This window comes from Indicator indicator, chromosome 19, assembly GCF_027791375.1.
Source record: "Indicator indicator isolate 239-I01 chromosome 19, UM_Iind_1.1, whole genome shotgun sequence".
NCBI classification, from domain to species: Eukaryota; Metazoa; Chordata; class Aves; order Piciformes; family Indicatoridae; genus Indicator; species Indicator indicator.
The window spans coordinates 20,714,804-20,730,588 of NC_072028.1; the positions used below are offsets into that span (position 1 = coordinate 20,714,804).

The following is a 15,785-nucleotide window of genomic DNA, read 5'->3' on the forward strand; positions in this document are numbered from 1 at the left end:
CAGAGACTCCCTTCATCTGCCTCAGATCTGCTCTTTCCTTTCTTCCAGAGGCCCCATGCTGTGGAGGAAGACCAAGAGCTCCATCTCCCCTGCTCTGAGGTCCAGAGGGAGCGCAGAGCGTGCCGGCCACTTACCTGCCCCAGCTCTTGGCTTCGGCAGCAGCGAGGCAGCCCCTCTGCCCCTCCAGCAGGCAGTCTGCAGCCCAGCTGTGAGCAGCTGGCTGCCTCAGGGCGAAGGTTCTGTCCACCAGCTCGGTGCTGCTCACCTCCAGCCCCTTGATGAAGACTCCGGTGTTGCCGTACCTGGCCGGCTCGCTCAGTGTCCTCTGGCAGCCTGACCACAGGCTCTCGCCGCAGGGCAGGTCAAAGCTTTGGGCCTTCCTCAGCATCCTCCTGGGAGGCAGCTTGCCAGGGGCTGGAGTAGACACACAGGATGGCTTCATCTCCAGGGTTTCTAATATATTCTCCAGGTTTGGCTTTTCTTCAGGCAGCTTCGGAGACTTGGAGGCCTCCCTGGCAAAAGGGACCCTGCCGGAGTGAGGGCCAGGGCTGAGAGCAGCTTGGCAGGGGAACTCTTCCCCAGCAGTGACATCTCCGGGGCAGCTGTGGGAGGAGGAGGGAGCTTTCTCTTTGGCCCACCCTGCAGAGCAGCCGGGCCTGTTGTAGCACGGAGATCCCCCAGCGCTGGAAGTCCTGTCCCAGTGGGAGGCAGGGGCGGCTCCTTCCGAGTGCCTGCGGTGGGCCGGGCCGCAGGGCTCGCCGGCAGCCCCGGGCTGCTCCCCTGCCGCCGCCCTGCGCTCCGGCAGCAGCGACCTCCTGGTTCTCAGGGCTGCTTCCAGCTTCTTCTCAAAAACCAGCTTGGTCTCCTGGCACTTGGACCAGGCGAACTTCCACTGCTTGAGGCCCTTGTCGCTCTTGAGCTCACAGGCCAGCTCCTTCATCTCCTGGAAGCGGGCGTCGCTGATGTCGGGGTGCTGCCCCTTGTAGCTCTCCAGGCAGTGGACGACGGCGGCGCAGTGCTGTGCCGAGCTGCACTCCTCCATGCTGACGCAGGCCAGGTGCCGCATCCCTTCCAGGGCCCACTCGTAGGCCTGCAAGGACAGCAAGAGGGCAGCGGCCACTCAAGAGGGGGCCTCACCCAGGAGGAAGCCCAGCTGGGCACTCGGAGGCAAGAGAAAGGAGCAGTGTGCAGCTCCTCGAGTGCGAGAGGAGCCGGGGCGGGGGGGTGGCCATTGTCAATGGGGCTCTAACAATTCAGCAGAACAAACAGCTCCTTATTGCACAGGGCTTCAGCTGGGCTGCCTGCTCCACCACCACCCTGCCTGCTCCTCCACCCTCCTGCCTGCTCCACCACCACCTTGCCTGCTCCACCACCCTCCTGCCTGCTCCACCACCACCTTGCCTGCTCCACCACCACCCCCCTGCCTGCTCCTCCATCCTCCTGCCTGCTCCACCACTACCCTGCCTGCTCCTCCATCCTCGTGCCTGCTCCTCCACCACCACCCTGCCTGCTCCTCCACCACCCTCCTGTGTGCTCCTCCATCACCCTCCTGCCTCCTCCACCACCACCCTGCTTACTCCACCATCAACCTCCCGCCTGCTCCATCACCACCCTGCTTGCTCCACCACCATCATCCTGCTTGCTTCACCATCACCACCCTGCCTCCTCCATCACAATCACCATCACCCTGCCTGCTCCACCACCCCCCACCAGGTCCCTGTGACACTGGGCATGTTTGCCCCTCTGGGCAGGAAGGCCCAAGGGAAGCTGCTATCCAGGCTGCAGGAATGCAGAGAACAGTTTGGGTTGGAAGGGACCCTAAAGATCCTCCAGTTCCAACCCCCCTGCCATGGGCAGGGACACCTCCCACCAGCACAGCTTGCTCAAGGCCTCATCCAGCCTGGCCTGGAACACCTCCAGGCAGGGGGCAGCCACCCTGGGCAACCTGTGCCAGTGTCTCCCCACCCTCACTGCCAACAATTTCTTCTTCCTCTCCAGTCTCAGTCTCCCCTCTCCCAGCTCCAAGCCATTGTCCCTCGTCCTGGCACTGCCAGCCCTTGTCCAAAGTCCCTCCCCAGCTCTCCTGGAGCCTCTTCAGGTGCTGGAAGGCCACTGTAGTTCACACCTCAGTGTGGTTCAGCTCCAAAGAAAACCTGGAACTCGTCCTCTTCCTTTGCCCACCATAGAACCAGGGAATTGTTTATGCTGAAAAAGACCTTTGAGACCACTGAGACCAACAATTAACCAGCAATGCCAGGTCTAACCATGTCCCTCAGCACCACATCTCCATGGCTTTGAAAGCCCTCCAGGGATGGGGATTCAACCACCTTCCTGGGGAGTCCCCTTCCAGAGGCTGAGAACCCTTTCAGTGAAGAAGTTTCTTCTGAGATCCAACTTAAACCTTCCCTGGTGCAACTTGAGGCCATTTCCTCTCAAGGTTTCCTTGGGGGAAGAGACCAACCCCACCTCACTCCAATCTCCTTTCAGGGAGTTGTAGAGAACCAGAAGGTCTCCCCTCAGCATCCTTTTCTCCAGGCTGAACACCCCCACTTCCCTCAGCTGCTTCTCCCCAGCCCTGTTCTCCAGACTCTTCCCCAGCTTGGTTGCCCTTCTCTGGACCTGCTCCAGCCCCTCAATGTCCTCCTTGGGGTGAGAGACCCAAAACTCAACCCAATACTCAAGGTGTGACCTCACCAATGCCCAGCTCTGGGTGAAATTCCTCCCCCTGCCACACAGGACAAGATCCAGGGACCACCAGCAAGCTGCAGTGAATGGGATTCCTGCTCCCCATGCTGTTATCCCAGAGCAGATGGCACCCAGAGGTCTGGAGCTCCATCAGAGCTGGGCTCTGCAGCCCACCCTGATTGCTGTGAGCCATCCTTGCAGCAAGCAGGAACCAGAGCCCACACAATCCCAGATGCAGGCTGTGGATTTCTGTGCCTGCTGGCACTGTGCTGTGCCCTCCCCAGCTGCCTGGCCTTGCTTGCTGCTGCCCTGTGTGCTCCTGCTGGTAAACACCAAGCTCAGCAGTTCCTTTCTAATGCTCCAGGAATGCTGGAAGTAGTTCCATGGGGCTTAACTCAAACTCCATGTGCTGGCCTTACTCTGCTGAACAAAGAGGAGTGAAGCAAAATGTGGTCCAGTGTGAGCAGAGCAAGGTAAGAGTGACTTGCACCACAGCAGTGGTGCCACACTGGGCACTGAGACCTGACAAGACCAAAGCAAGAGGATCAAACATGGTCAATTCAAGAGGAAAAGCAGACTCCTGAGCTAGTCAGGCTCCCAAGCCACTGGTTGCTCTGGAAAGCAGGGGTGATGGACAAGGTTCAGCTCCAGAGTGACTAAGGTGTAACCCAAAAGTGACTAAGATGTGACCAGCTGCCAGCAGGCCTGGCCAGGGAACTTTTCCAGCTCAGCAGGGGAAACACCACAGAGTTGCTTGCTCAAAATCAGATGCAAAAGGCAGGGTGAAAAAAAAAATCCAAGTCAGGATCAGCTGGCACCTTCCACCAGCTGCCCAAGGGCTGCCCTTCCACAGTGAAGCAAACCTTCACTGGGTACCTGCTGTGTTTCTGCAGGTGCTTAGTAGCAGGAAGGAAGTGAGCAGCCTCAGACCATCCTCCACCTGCTGGGTGACCTTTCTTTGACAGCCTTCACTCAAGAGCTCTGAGAGCATTTGGCTTTGAGCAGAACAGAGCCTTAAGCACCAGGAAAGTCCACCCAAGCTTTCTGCAGAGGTGGAGCAGACACTGCACCCCCCTCAGGGATGTGGTGCTCAAGCAGGTCCAGGTGCCAGCTTCATTCTCTGCTGGTGACAGAGGTAGGCAGAGGAGGAGGAGATGCTTCATCCACGTGGGGCCCAGCTGGTGGGCTGGGGACAGTCAGGAGAGCCAACACTGCTGGTTGTGTGGGAGCTGAATGCCAGCACACGAGGGGCAGCAGCCTGCAGACTGAGCAGAGTCACTCCAGGGCCAGATTCCAGCACGGCTCCCACAGCCACATCGCTGCTTGGAGCTGCAGCTGCAGGGCACGTGCAGCCAGCAGCATTACTCATGCAGGGTGAGAGGAGCTGCTCAGAAAGCACAGCAGCTGCTGAGGGGAAAGGCTTCTGCAGCAGCCCAGGGAAGGAGCAGCAGCTCCCTCTCCTCCCATTGCCCTGCCAAGCATGGCACTAGGCCCCTGACCTGCCTCTCCCGAGCCCTGGGCACTGCTGGGGTGGGAAGGGGTGGGCAGAGGACATGGCAGACCTGGGAGGAATCCACATGAGGATCCTGATGAAGAGGGTCTGCTGAGGCAGAAGCCCATCAGGGTGAGATGCAGCAGAGCCCAGCAGAGCAGTGACAGATGGGTCTGTTCTGCTGTGAGTGTGGAGCTGCCCCCTCCAAACCAAGAGCAGCCCCTTCCAGCTCTGCCCAGAGCAAGGGCTGGCCAGCAGCATGGGCTGAGGGGACAAAAGGTTGGAGGGGGTCTTGAGCAACCTGGTTGAGTGGGAGGTGTCCCTGCCCATGCAAGAGGGTTGAAACTGGATGATGTTTAAGATCCCTTCCAACCCAAACCATTCTCTGGTTCTCTGATCTCACCTCTCAGGCTGCAGAGATGGATGGGGGATCCCAAGCCAAGGCTGCATCCTGGCTCCCTTTTGCTCACTGACAGGAAAAGCTGAGCTTAAAAGGCAGACAGGATCCTGAAGGAGGGTGCTGAGAGCAATGTGAAGAGAGGCACAGCCCTGCAGCCCAGCCTGGCCTTCACAGCAGCCAGTTGGGAAGGCAGGCACCCTGGGAAGGCCTCTTCTGAGGCTGGGGACCTCCCTTCCATGCACAGATGGGAGAAGGAGAAGAGAGGCTTCTTTTCCTTCTAGGAAACTCTGCAGATCAATGTGGGCCCACCTGGAACAGGTTGGGAATGCCTCCTCCCTGGAGGTGTTCAAGGCCAGGCTGGATGAGGCCTTGAGCAAGCTGTGCTGGTGGGAGGTGTCCCTGCCCATGGCAGGGGGTTGGAGCTGGAGGATCTTTAAGTTCCCTTCCAAGCCAACCTATTCTGTGACTCTCTGGATCCAGGACACTGCTCCTTTTAGCACATGGCATAGCAACTCCCTCCAGGATCAGGCATGGGACACCCAGGAGGGAACATCCTCATGCAGACTGGGGTGTTGCTGTCACCTCTGTCCTGGTGAGCTTCCCAACCATGCTCAGCCAAGCCAGGATGCTCTCCTCCAGCTGTGGGGCTTCTGAGGAGCAGGCAGCCCTGGAAAGCTGCTGGGAAACAAGAGGAGGTGACTGTGTGCTGGGAAGCTGGATCTGGATGCAGGCAGCAAGGAGCCTGCACCTCAGCTTTTGATCTTTACAGCCAAGCAGTTACTGAAGCTCTCAATTAGAGGCTTAAAGACAAATCTGCTTCCTGCATACCCAGGGCTGACCCATCCAGCAGCTGTGAGTGAGGAGTCAGCAACAGGTCGGTCCTGCCAGGCTGCCCCAGGGAGCCAGGGCCTCTGGGGACCTGCTGTGCCCTAAGGCAGAGCCAGGAACTTCACTGGAGCATGGTGCAACCCCCAAGCCCATCACCCTAATCAAGGAAAATCTTGTTGGGTGTGAGGGTGCTGGAGGCCTGGAGCAGGCTGCCCAGGGAGGTTGTGGAGTGTCCTTGTGTGGAGAGCTTCCAACCCCCCCTGGGCATTGTGCTGTTGGGCAAACTGCTGTGGGTGCCCTGCTAGAGCAGGGGGGTTGGACTGCATGATCCCAGAGGTCCCTTCCAAGCCCCACCACCCACCACGCTGGGGTTCTGTGTGACCTTGTGTCAGTCCCTGATTGTGCCATGGGCGAGGCTTGCAGTGCAGGGAGGCCAGAAGCTCCTGCAGTCTGTTGTCTTTGGCACCACTGAAGTAAGAGAATCAGAGAATTGTCAGGGCTGGAAGGGAGCTCAAGGCTCAGCCAGCTCCAACCCCCTGCCATGGGCAGGGACACCTCACACCACAGCAGGTTGCTCACAGCCACCTCCAGCCTGGCTGCAAAAACCTCCAGGCAGGAGGCTTCCACCACCTCCCTGGGCAACCTCTGCCAGGCTCTCACCACCCTCCTGGGCAGGAATTTCTTCCTCACATCCAATCTCAATCTCCCCACTTCTACTTTTGCTCCATCCCCCCCAGTGCTATCACTCCCTGACACCCTCAAAAGTCCCTCCCCAGCTTTCTTGTAGGCCTCCAGAAACAGAAACTTGTGGCCACCACACTTTGGGACATGGTTTAAAGGCCATGGTTGTGTTGGGTTGATGATCATCTCTGAGGTCTTTTCCAACCCAAACAATTCTATGACCTGCAAACCTGGGCCAGGAGAAGCTGCTCAGGCTTGGCTCAGGGCACATTGTCAGCAGGGCACAGAAAACCTTGCAAGGGTCCTGGCTCCTTGCCTGAGACACCACATCACCAACTCCTCAGCCCAAACCTATCACAAGCCCAGCAGGTTCCTCTCACAGTCAAGCTCCAGTGATCTCTAGGACACCTTCTGCATGGCCAAGACAGGAGACAGTCACTGTGCAGCTGCAGGCAGAGGCCAGAAGGGATCATCCAAAGCTTCTCCTCCCCTTTCTGGGGGGAGATGATGATGATGGTAACTGTATTTTTCTTGTCACATAGGAAAGTGGATGTGTGAATAGGCAGAGGTAGGTGGAGTAGGCAGATCACAAAGCCTCCAGCTTGCTGCAGAAGAAAAATGTCCCTGGGTGGGTGACTAAAGTGAGCTGGGAGAAGGTTTCCTGCTGATTCCAAAGGGCTGGTAAAAAGCCAAAGCTGATCCTGCTGGCAGCAGCCAGGCAGGCAGGGATGAACACTGCTCTGGGGGTGATGGCTGAGGCACAGCAACAGCACAGACCAAGTCCTTCACCCTTCCGTGGCCATGTCCCAGGCCTGCAAGCCCTCCACTTTCCTGCTTTCTACTGCCCAGGGGGAGGGAAGCAACACAACAGTGAGGACACCAAGGAAGAAAACAACACAACCCAACAAGCCCTGATCCAGCCTGTGTGCAGCTCCTGTGCTCCACCCAGCTCCTGAGGCACAGCTCAGCATGTTTCTGGGGCAAGGAACCTGGGGCACAAGACCTGCTCTTGCCACCACTGGGCTCACTCTTAACTTCAGCAGTGACTTTGGAGAGCAAGATGAGGCTGGCTCACAGCAAAGGAGACACAGCTGCTGCAGCCAGCAAAGCTTAGAACATCACTGAAACAGTCTCAAAGACTCATGGAATGGGTTGGGCTGGAAGGAACCTCCAAGATCATTCAGTTCCAATCCCCTGCCATGGGCAGGGACACCTCCCACCAGCCCAGGGTGCTCAAGACCTCATCCAACCTGGCCTGGAACACCTCCAAGCAGGGGGCAGCCACAGCCTCCCTGGGCAACCTGTGCCAGTGTCTCCCCACCCTCACCGACAACAATTCCTTCCTCATCTCCAGTCTCACTCTCCCCTCTCCCAGCTCCAAGCCATTGTCCCTCATCCTGGCACTGCCAGCCCTTGGCCAAAGTCCCTCCCCAGCTCTCCTGGAGCCTCTTCAGGTACTGGAAGGCTGCTCTAAGCCTTCTCTTTACCAAGCTCAACAGCCCCAACTCTCCCAGCCTGTCCCCACAGGGGAGGTTCTGCAGCCCTCTGAGCATCTTGGGGGCCTCCCCTGGCCCCTCTCCAGCAGCTCCATGGCCTTGTTCTGGAGACACCAGACCTGGATGCAGTGCTGCAGGTGGAATCTCACCAGAGCAATCAGCTTACCAGGGACACATCTGGTGGTCTTGCTCTTCCCTACCCCTTCCTTCTTTTGTGGGTGGAAGCCCAAAACTGGTGGACAACAGCATTGCTGGGCACAGGCCAGATCCCTTTTCTCTCACAGTGCAAAAACAGGGGAAGCAAACATCCCAACCAAGGCCAAATCCAAGCAACACTGAAAGCAAGGCACCACCTCACAGAGAACACAGACTCCTCCTTGACACTCTGCTGCTTTCCCCACACCTCTGAAAGCCAAAGCTCCTGCTCCTCTCTAGCAGAGAAGCAGCAGAGGCAGGGACATCACTTCAGAGCAGGAGGCCTTCAGCAACACCACAGAGCCAGAGGCAACCTCCCCTCTATGCTGGTAGCCTCCTCCCTCAGTCTGCACCATTTGACTTTCCCAAACTTCATTTGGATCAGACAATTGTTTGGATTGGAAAAGCCCTCCCAGGGCATCCAGTCCAACCCAACCCCACCATGGCCACAAGTGCCATGGCCACAGGGTTCTGGAACCCCTCCAGGCATGGGGACTCCACCACCTCCCTGGGCAGCCTCTGCCAATCCCTCACCACTTTTGCACCAAAGACATTTTGCTTCCTCTCCAACCTAAGCCTCCCCTGGCACAATTCCAGGCCAGTTCCTCTTCTGTCACCTGAGACTGGGGAGCAGAGCCCAACCCCAACCTCCCTGCAGCCTCCTCTCAGGAGCTGTAGGGAGCAGTGAGGTCTCCCTCAGCCTCCTGTTCTTCAGACTAAACACCCTCAGCTCCCTGAGCTGATCCTCCCCAGCCCTGTTCTCCAGACCCTTCCCCAGCTCTGTTGCCCTTCTCTGGATCTGCTCCAGCTCCTCAGTGCCCTTTTGGAGGTGAGGGACCCAAAACTGAAGACAGCCCTGCCTGGGATCCATTAGCAGCAGAAACCAAACTCATCCAAAATGTCTCCTACATGGGATGCAGCTGGGAGAAGCTTGGCTTTACACACCAAGAGAAGGACTCAACCCTCCTGGAATGAAGAGCTGAACCATTTCTGAGGGGCTGTGCAGCTCCCAGAGCCTCCCCTCCTGTCCCCCAGGGAGGCCAGGCCACTCAGATCAGCAGCTTGCCCAGAAGGAGTTGCTAAGGAAAACAAACTTCAGGTCCTGTATTTGCACTCCTGCCTGTCCTCAAGGGCCAGAGGCTGTGCAAACACTGCAGGAGGCCCAAGGAGGAGGGACAGGAGCAGACTGCAAGCTGCCTGCATTTCAGGACAAGGAAAGGGCAACACTGAGATGGCCACAGCAGGGCAAAAAGAAGAACAAAGGTGCAGAGCCCTGGAGCAAGCTGTCCAAGGAGGTTGTGGAGTCTCCTCTGGAGACTTTCAAAGCCACCTGGATGCATTCCTGTGTGACCTGCCCTGGGTGACCCTGCTCTGGATGATCTCTGGAGATCCCCTCCAACCCTTACTCTTCTTTGATTCTATGAGCACTGATAAAGCTCACAGCTGATCCAAGGACTTTGTTAGGCTTTTTGTTCAGCAAGCCAGGCTGGCTGTGGTCCTGACCCAAGCTCAGCAGGACACACACCTCTGAGCCCCCCCAGCCCCTGTTCATCACACAAAAGGTTGTCCCACAGAAGGCTGCACTCCTGAAAGAAGAGGAGAGCAGAAATCAGAAGTTCTGTGAGGAGGAGTCAGTCAGCCTGGTGACTGTGGATGCTGGGGGGATGATGTTAGCCCTGGAGGAACCCAAGCTGTGGAGCCAGGTGCTGTTGGGTTTGTCCCAGTCAAGATGAGTGGACAAACCCCTACCATGCTGTGACTCTGTGATTCTAAGGGGTAAGGGAAGCAGCCCTGGTCAGGCTTGGTCTCAGCACACTACAGCCACCACTGAAGGACACTCATTAGAGCAATTGGTGCAGCAGACAGGCTGGAGGGAAGGGATCCATCCAGAGGGACCTGCACAGGCTGGAGGGAAGGGATCCATCCAGAGGGACCTGCACAGGCTGGAGGGAAGGGATCCATCCAGAGGGACCTGCACAGGCTGGAGGGAAGGGATCCATCCAGAGGGACCTGCACAGGCTGCAGAGCTGGGCACAAGCCAACCTCATGAGGTTCAACAAGACCAGCAAGGTCCTGCAGCTGGGGCAGGGCAATCCCAAGCACTGCTATAGGCTGGGCAGGGACTGGCTGGAGAGCAGCCCTGAAGGAAAGGCCTTGGGGGTGCTGGGGGAGGAGAAGCTCAGCAGGAGCCAGCAGTCAGCACTTGCAGCCCAGAGAGCCAAGCAGAGCCTGGGCTGCAGCAGAAGTGTGGCCAGCAGGGCCAGGGAGGGGATTCTGCCCCTCTGCTCCACTCTGCTCAGACCACACCTGGAGCTCTGGGTCCAGTGCTGGAGCCTCTGTTCCAGGAAGGCTCTGGAGGGGCTGGAAGGTGTCCAGAGAAGGGCCAGGAGGAGGAGCAGAGGGCTGGAGCTGCTCTGCTCTGAGGACAGCCTGAGAGAGTTGGGGTTGTGCAGGCTGGAGAGGAGAAGGCTCCCAGGAGACCTTCTGGTGGCCTTGCAGGATCTGAAGGGGGCTCCAAGAAAGCTGGGGAGGGACTTTGGAGGGTGTCAGGTAGTGACAGGACTGGGGGCAATGGAAGGAAGCTGGAAGTGGGGAGGTTCAGGCTGGATGTGAGGAAGAAGTTCTTCCCCATGAGAGTGGTGAGAGCCTGGAATGGGTTGTGCAGGGAGGTGGTTGAGGCTCCATCCCTGGAGGTGTTTGCAGCCAGACTGGATGAGGCTCTGGCCAGCCTGATCTAGTGTGAGGTGTCCCTGCCCATGGCAGGGGGGTTGGCACTGGATGAGCCTTGAGCTCCCTTCCAACCCTGACTGATTCTATGATTCAATCTGCTTGGAAAGCCTTCTGCAGCAGCAGTCTGGGTGAGCACCAGCAGAGCCCAACAGTCCCTTTGTTTCCCCCTGGGGGCAGCCAGGCTGGACAAGTCTGGGAGAGTCTAATTACAGGAGAAGATAATTGGATGAAAAGGGATTTGCACCTCATTGCTGCCCTCCTGATGACAGCCACGAGGAGCCAGGGGGCAGTGGTGGCTCAGCGTGCAGGACGCTGTGCCTGTCCCTCTCTTCTCTACAGGCAACCCCTGGGGCAGCTCCAGCAGCAACCACTTGACTCCAGTGGTGAATCACAGAATGGCTCAGGTTGGAAGGGACCTCAGAAATCATCTGCTCCAACCCCCCTGCCATGGGCAGGGAGTCTTCTCCACCAGACCTGGCTGCTCATCCAGCCTGGCTTTGAACACCTCAAAGGAAAAGGCAGCCACAGCCTCCCTGGGCAGCCTGTGCCAGAGTCTCACCTCCCTCACACTGAACAACTTCTTCCTCAGCTCCACTCTAACCCTGCTCTGCCTCAGCTCCAAACCATTCCCCCTTGGCCTGGCTCTAGACACCCTCAGCAAAAGTTCCTCTGCAGCCTTCCTGCAGGATCCCTTCAGGTCCTGGCAGGCAGCTCTGAGGTCCCCCTGGAGCCTTCTCCTCTGCAGGCTGCACACCCCCAGCTCCCTCAGCCTGGCCTCCCAGCAGAGCTGCTCCAGCCCTTGCAGCATCTTTGTGGCCTCCTCTGGCCTCACTCCACAGCTCTGTGTCCTCCTTCTGCTGGGGACAGCAGAGCTGGAGGCAGGATTGGAGGTGAGGTGTGAGCAGAGCAGAGCCCAGGGGCAGAATCCCCTCTCCTGCCCTGCTGCCCACACTCCTCTGGCTGCAGCCAGCACACAGCTGCCTGCTCAGCACCCACCACCCCCCAGGCTTTTCCACACAGAGCCACCACAGCCCCTACTTTGCTACAGCTCAGAGCTTCCCTCCCCACTGCAGCTGCAGGACTCCTCCCAGCAGCCACCAGTGTGCAGCTTTCCCTCACTTTTTCCATTTTGCTCCACTGTCCCTCAGGACTTTGCTCCTTTGGGTAGATTCTGTAGAGGCTTGTCCTCAAGTTGCTCCAGGGGAGGGTCAGGGTGGCCACAAGGAGAAACTTCTCCACTGGAAGGGTTCTGCAAGCCTGGCCCAGCCTGCCCAGGGCAGTGGTGGAGTCCCCATGCCTGGAGGTGTTCCAGGAACCTGTGCCCATGGCACTTGGGGCCATGGTTTGGTGGCCATGGTAGGGCTGGGTTGCTGCTTGGACTCAGTGATCTCAGAGCTCTTCAACCCAAGCAACTCTCTGTCTGTCTGTGGGAATGGGGACAGCCTGGTGGAGGGACATAGACCCCTTTTGGGGCCACCCCATTATTTGGGGGTGACTCCTGAGCCTGCTTCGTGTCCCCAGGAGTGTTTCTAACAGGCCACAGAGCTGGTGGGGGGTGAGTTCCTGGCCCTCCTGGACTATTACCTGCAGGCCTGGCTGCCAGTGAGGCACTGCTGGAGGAGGCCATCAGCAGGCCCTTGGAGGTACCCTCCAAGGCTGGTTTTGGGGGGGGCAGGGAGGGTTTTGAAGGCTGGGAGCCCAGAACCCCTCAGTATAAAGCTGCCTGCACATCCCCAGGGTGCCCCTTGGAGGCCAGAGGCCCCTTTTCAGGGACCCCACCTTGGGGGTTTCCCTCTGTGTTTAAAAGCTTCTGAAGCCAGAGGATTGGGCTGAGTTTGCTCCCAGCATAGAAATCAGAACCTTTCAAGTTTGCCTTCATTGCAAGCCCACAGCTTGGGGCACTGCCCATCTTTCCCACCAGCTCTGTGTGCTCATGGAGCAGATGTTACAGAATCAGAGAATCAGGCAGGGTTGGAAGGGACCACAAGGCTCAGCCAGTGCCAACCCCCCTGCCATGGGCAGGGACACCTCACACCAGATCAGGCTGGCCAGAGCCTCATCCAGCCTGGCTGCAAACACCTCCAGGGATGGAGCCTCAACCACCTCCCTGGACAACCCATTCCAGGCTCTCACCACTCTCATGGGGAAGAACTTCTTCCTTACATCCAGCCTGAATCTCCTCACTTCCAGCTTTATTCCATTCACCCCCCTCAAATCCTGTCACTCCCTGACACCCTCCAAAGTCCCTCCCCAGCTTTCTTGGAGCCCCCTTCAGATCCTGCAAGGCCACCAGAAGGTCTCATGGGAGCCTTCTCCTCTCCAGCCTGCACAACCCCAACTCTCTCAGGCTGTCCTCAGAGCAGAGCAGCTCCAGCCCTCTGCTCCTCCTCCTGGCCCTTCTCTGGACACCTTCCAGCACGTCCATATCCATATGTTGCTTCCCCGCCTCACTCCTTCCTGATGCTTCACCAGTTACAACCCCAAACTGCATCCTCAAGTCTTGCTTTGGGCATTCTCTAACTCCCATCTCTGGACACTTCTGGTCCTCTGGGCCGTCACAGAGTGATGTCACCACCTGAAGATTGACTCAAAAGAAGGGAAACACATGGGGAGTAACTCACTGCTGGCTGAGGAAGCAGGTGGGAAGGGGTGGATTTGTAGATGCACAACCACTGCTAGAGGAAGAGGAGAAGGAAGAGGAAGAGGAGGGGGAGAAGTAGAATCATAGAATGGTCCATGCTGGAAGGGACCTCCAAAGCTCATCCAGTCCAACCTCCCTGCACTCAGCAGGGACATCCCCAACTAGAGCAGGTTGCCCAGAGCCTCATCAAGCCTCACTGTGAATATCTCCAGGGATGGAGCCTCAACCACCTCCCTGAGCAATCTGTTGCAGTGTTCCACCACCCTCATAGTGAAGAATTTGCTCTTCACATCCAATCTCAATCTGCTCTGCTCTAGTTTGAAGCCATTGCCCTTGGTCCTGTCCCTGCAGGCCTTTGGGATCAGTCTCTCTCCATCCTTCCTGTAGCCCCCTTCAGGTACTGGAAGGCTGCTCTGAGGTCTCCCCAGAGCCTTCTCTTCTCCAGGCTGAACACCCTCAGCTCCCTCAGTCTGTCCTCAGAGCAGAGCTGCTCCAACCCCCTGAGCATTTCTGTGGCCCTCCTCTGGCCCCTCTCCATCAGCTCCACGTCCTTCCTGTGCTGAGGGCTCCAGCCCTGCACACAGCACTGCAGGTGAGGTCTCAGCAGAGCAGAGCAAAGAGGCAGAATCACCTCTCTGGCAATGCTGCTTTGGATGCAGCCCAGGCTGTGCTTTGCCTTCTGTGCTGCCAGCTCCCCCTGCCTGCTCCTGTCCAGCTTCTCATCCCTCAGCACCCCCAAATCCTTTTCCTCAGGGCTGCTTTCTATCCCCTCCTCCCCCAGCCTGTACTGACAGTGAGGACAGGTGCAGAACCCTGCACTTGCTCTTGTTGAACTTCATGAGGTTCACCTGGGCACCCCCTCTCCAGCCTGTCCCTCTGGGGTATTGACAACACCACACAGCCTGGGAAGAGGAAGAGGAAGAGAAGGAGGAGGAGGAGGGAAAGGGCAGCACATTTTCAGGCTTCTCTTAGTGAAAGGGAGAAATCTCCCCTCTGGACAGAGCCAAGAGCCTCAGGTTACCAGCTCCAGGCTCAAGCCCCAGCCAGGTGAGTGAGTCACCAAAGCTGGCACCCTGCCCCACAGCACCGAATCACTTGGGCTTGGAGACTTCATGGCAAGTCCAGGGGTGGGGGTTTTGCATGCTCCACCTTCACATCTGTCCTGACAGCCACAGCCCTGCACTGCACAAACACTCTGCTGACACCTCAGGCCAGCCAGGACAGGCGGGGCTGGGGCAGGCATCTCCCTTGGACAGGCTGGGCTGGGCTGAGGTGGCTCCTGGGGACAGTGAGGTGGCTCCTGAGGACAGCGAGGTGGCTCCTGGGGACAGTGAGGTGGCTCCTGAGGACAGCGAGGTGGCTCCTGGGGACAGTGAGGTGGCTCCTGGGGACAGCGAGGTGGCTCCTGGGGACAGCGAGGTGGCTCCTGGGGACAGTGAGGTGGCTCCTGAGGACAGCGAGGTGGCTCCTGGGGACAGCGAGGTGGCTCCTGGGGACAGTGAGGTGGCTCCTGGGGACAGCGAGGTGGCTCCTGGGGACAGCGAGGTGGCTCCTGAGGACAGTGAGGTGGCTCCTGGAGACAGCGAGGTGGCTCCTGAGGACAGTGAGGAGGCTCCTAAGGACAGCGAGGAGGCTCCTAAGGACAGTGAGGTGGCTCTTGGGGACAGAGAGGTGGCTCCTAAGGACAGCGAGGTGGCTCCTAAGGACAGCGAGGTGGCTCCTGGGGACAGAGAGGTGGCTCCTGGGGACAGTGAGGTGGCTCCTGGGGACAGCGAGGTGGCTCCTGGGGACAGTGAGGTGGCTCCTGGGGACAGCGAGGTGGCTCCTGGGGACAGCGAGGTGGCTCCTGGGGACAGTGAGGTGGCTCCTAAGGACAGCGAGGTGGCTCCTGTTGGCTCTGGCTCCCTTCTAACGAGGTCCTCCAAGCCCAGCTGGGGGTTGTGTAAAGCCCAGGGCCTGGGGCTGGCAGCGGGGCTGCCTTCTCTGTGCCCTTTCCCCTGGGACAGGCTGAGCCAAAGGCCACTTAATAATTCAGTGAGGAGCTGGGATCCTGAGTGCCTTGAAACTGAACCCAGACACCCTGCAGGGCTGGAGCTCAAAAGCAAGCTCAAAACTCAGAGGATACAACCCCCAGTGCAGGAGCACACAGGAATATACTCAGAGGATACAACCCCCAGTGCAGGAGCACACAGGAATATACTCAGAGGATACAACCCCCAGTGCAGGAGCACACAGGAATATACTCAGAGGATACAACCCCCAGTGCAGGAGCACACAGGAATATACTCAGAGGATACAACCCCCAGTGCAGGAGCACACAGGAACATACTCAGAGGATACAACCCCCAGTGCAGGAGCACACAGGAATATACTCAGAGGATACAACCCCCAGTGCAGGAGCACACAGGAATATACTCAGAGGATACAACCCCCAGTGCAGGAGCACACAAGGATGGACTCAGAGGATACAACCCCCAGTGCAGGAGCACACAGGATGACTCAGAGGATACAACCCCCAGTGCAGGAGCACACAAGGATGGACTCAGAGGATACAACCCCCAGTGCAGGAGCACACAGGAATATACTCAGAGGATACAACCCCCAGTGCAGGAGCACACAAGGATGTACTCAGAGGAT

General features: G+C 58.2%; 1 protein-coding gene across 1 annotated transcript in view; it reads right to left on the bottom strand.

Moving 5' to 3' along the window:
- PLEKHG4 (pleckstrin homology and RhoGEF domain containing G4) overlaps positions 1-15,785 on the bottom strand; it is a 108,930-nt gene that overhangs the window by 13,433 nt on the left and 79,712 nt on the right. The window contains exon 14 of the mRNA XM_054389666.1: positions 225-1,090. Coding sequence (XP_054245641.1) covers positions 225-1,090 — 866 coding nt within the window. The remainder of the gene's footprint in view (positions 1-224; positions 1,091-15,785) is intronic.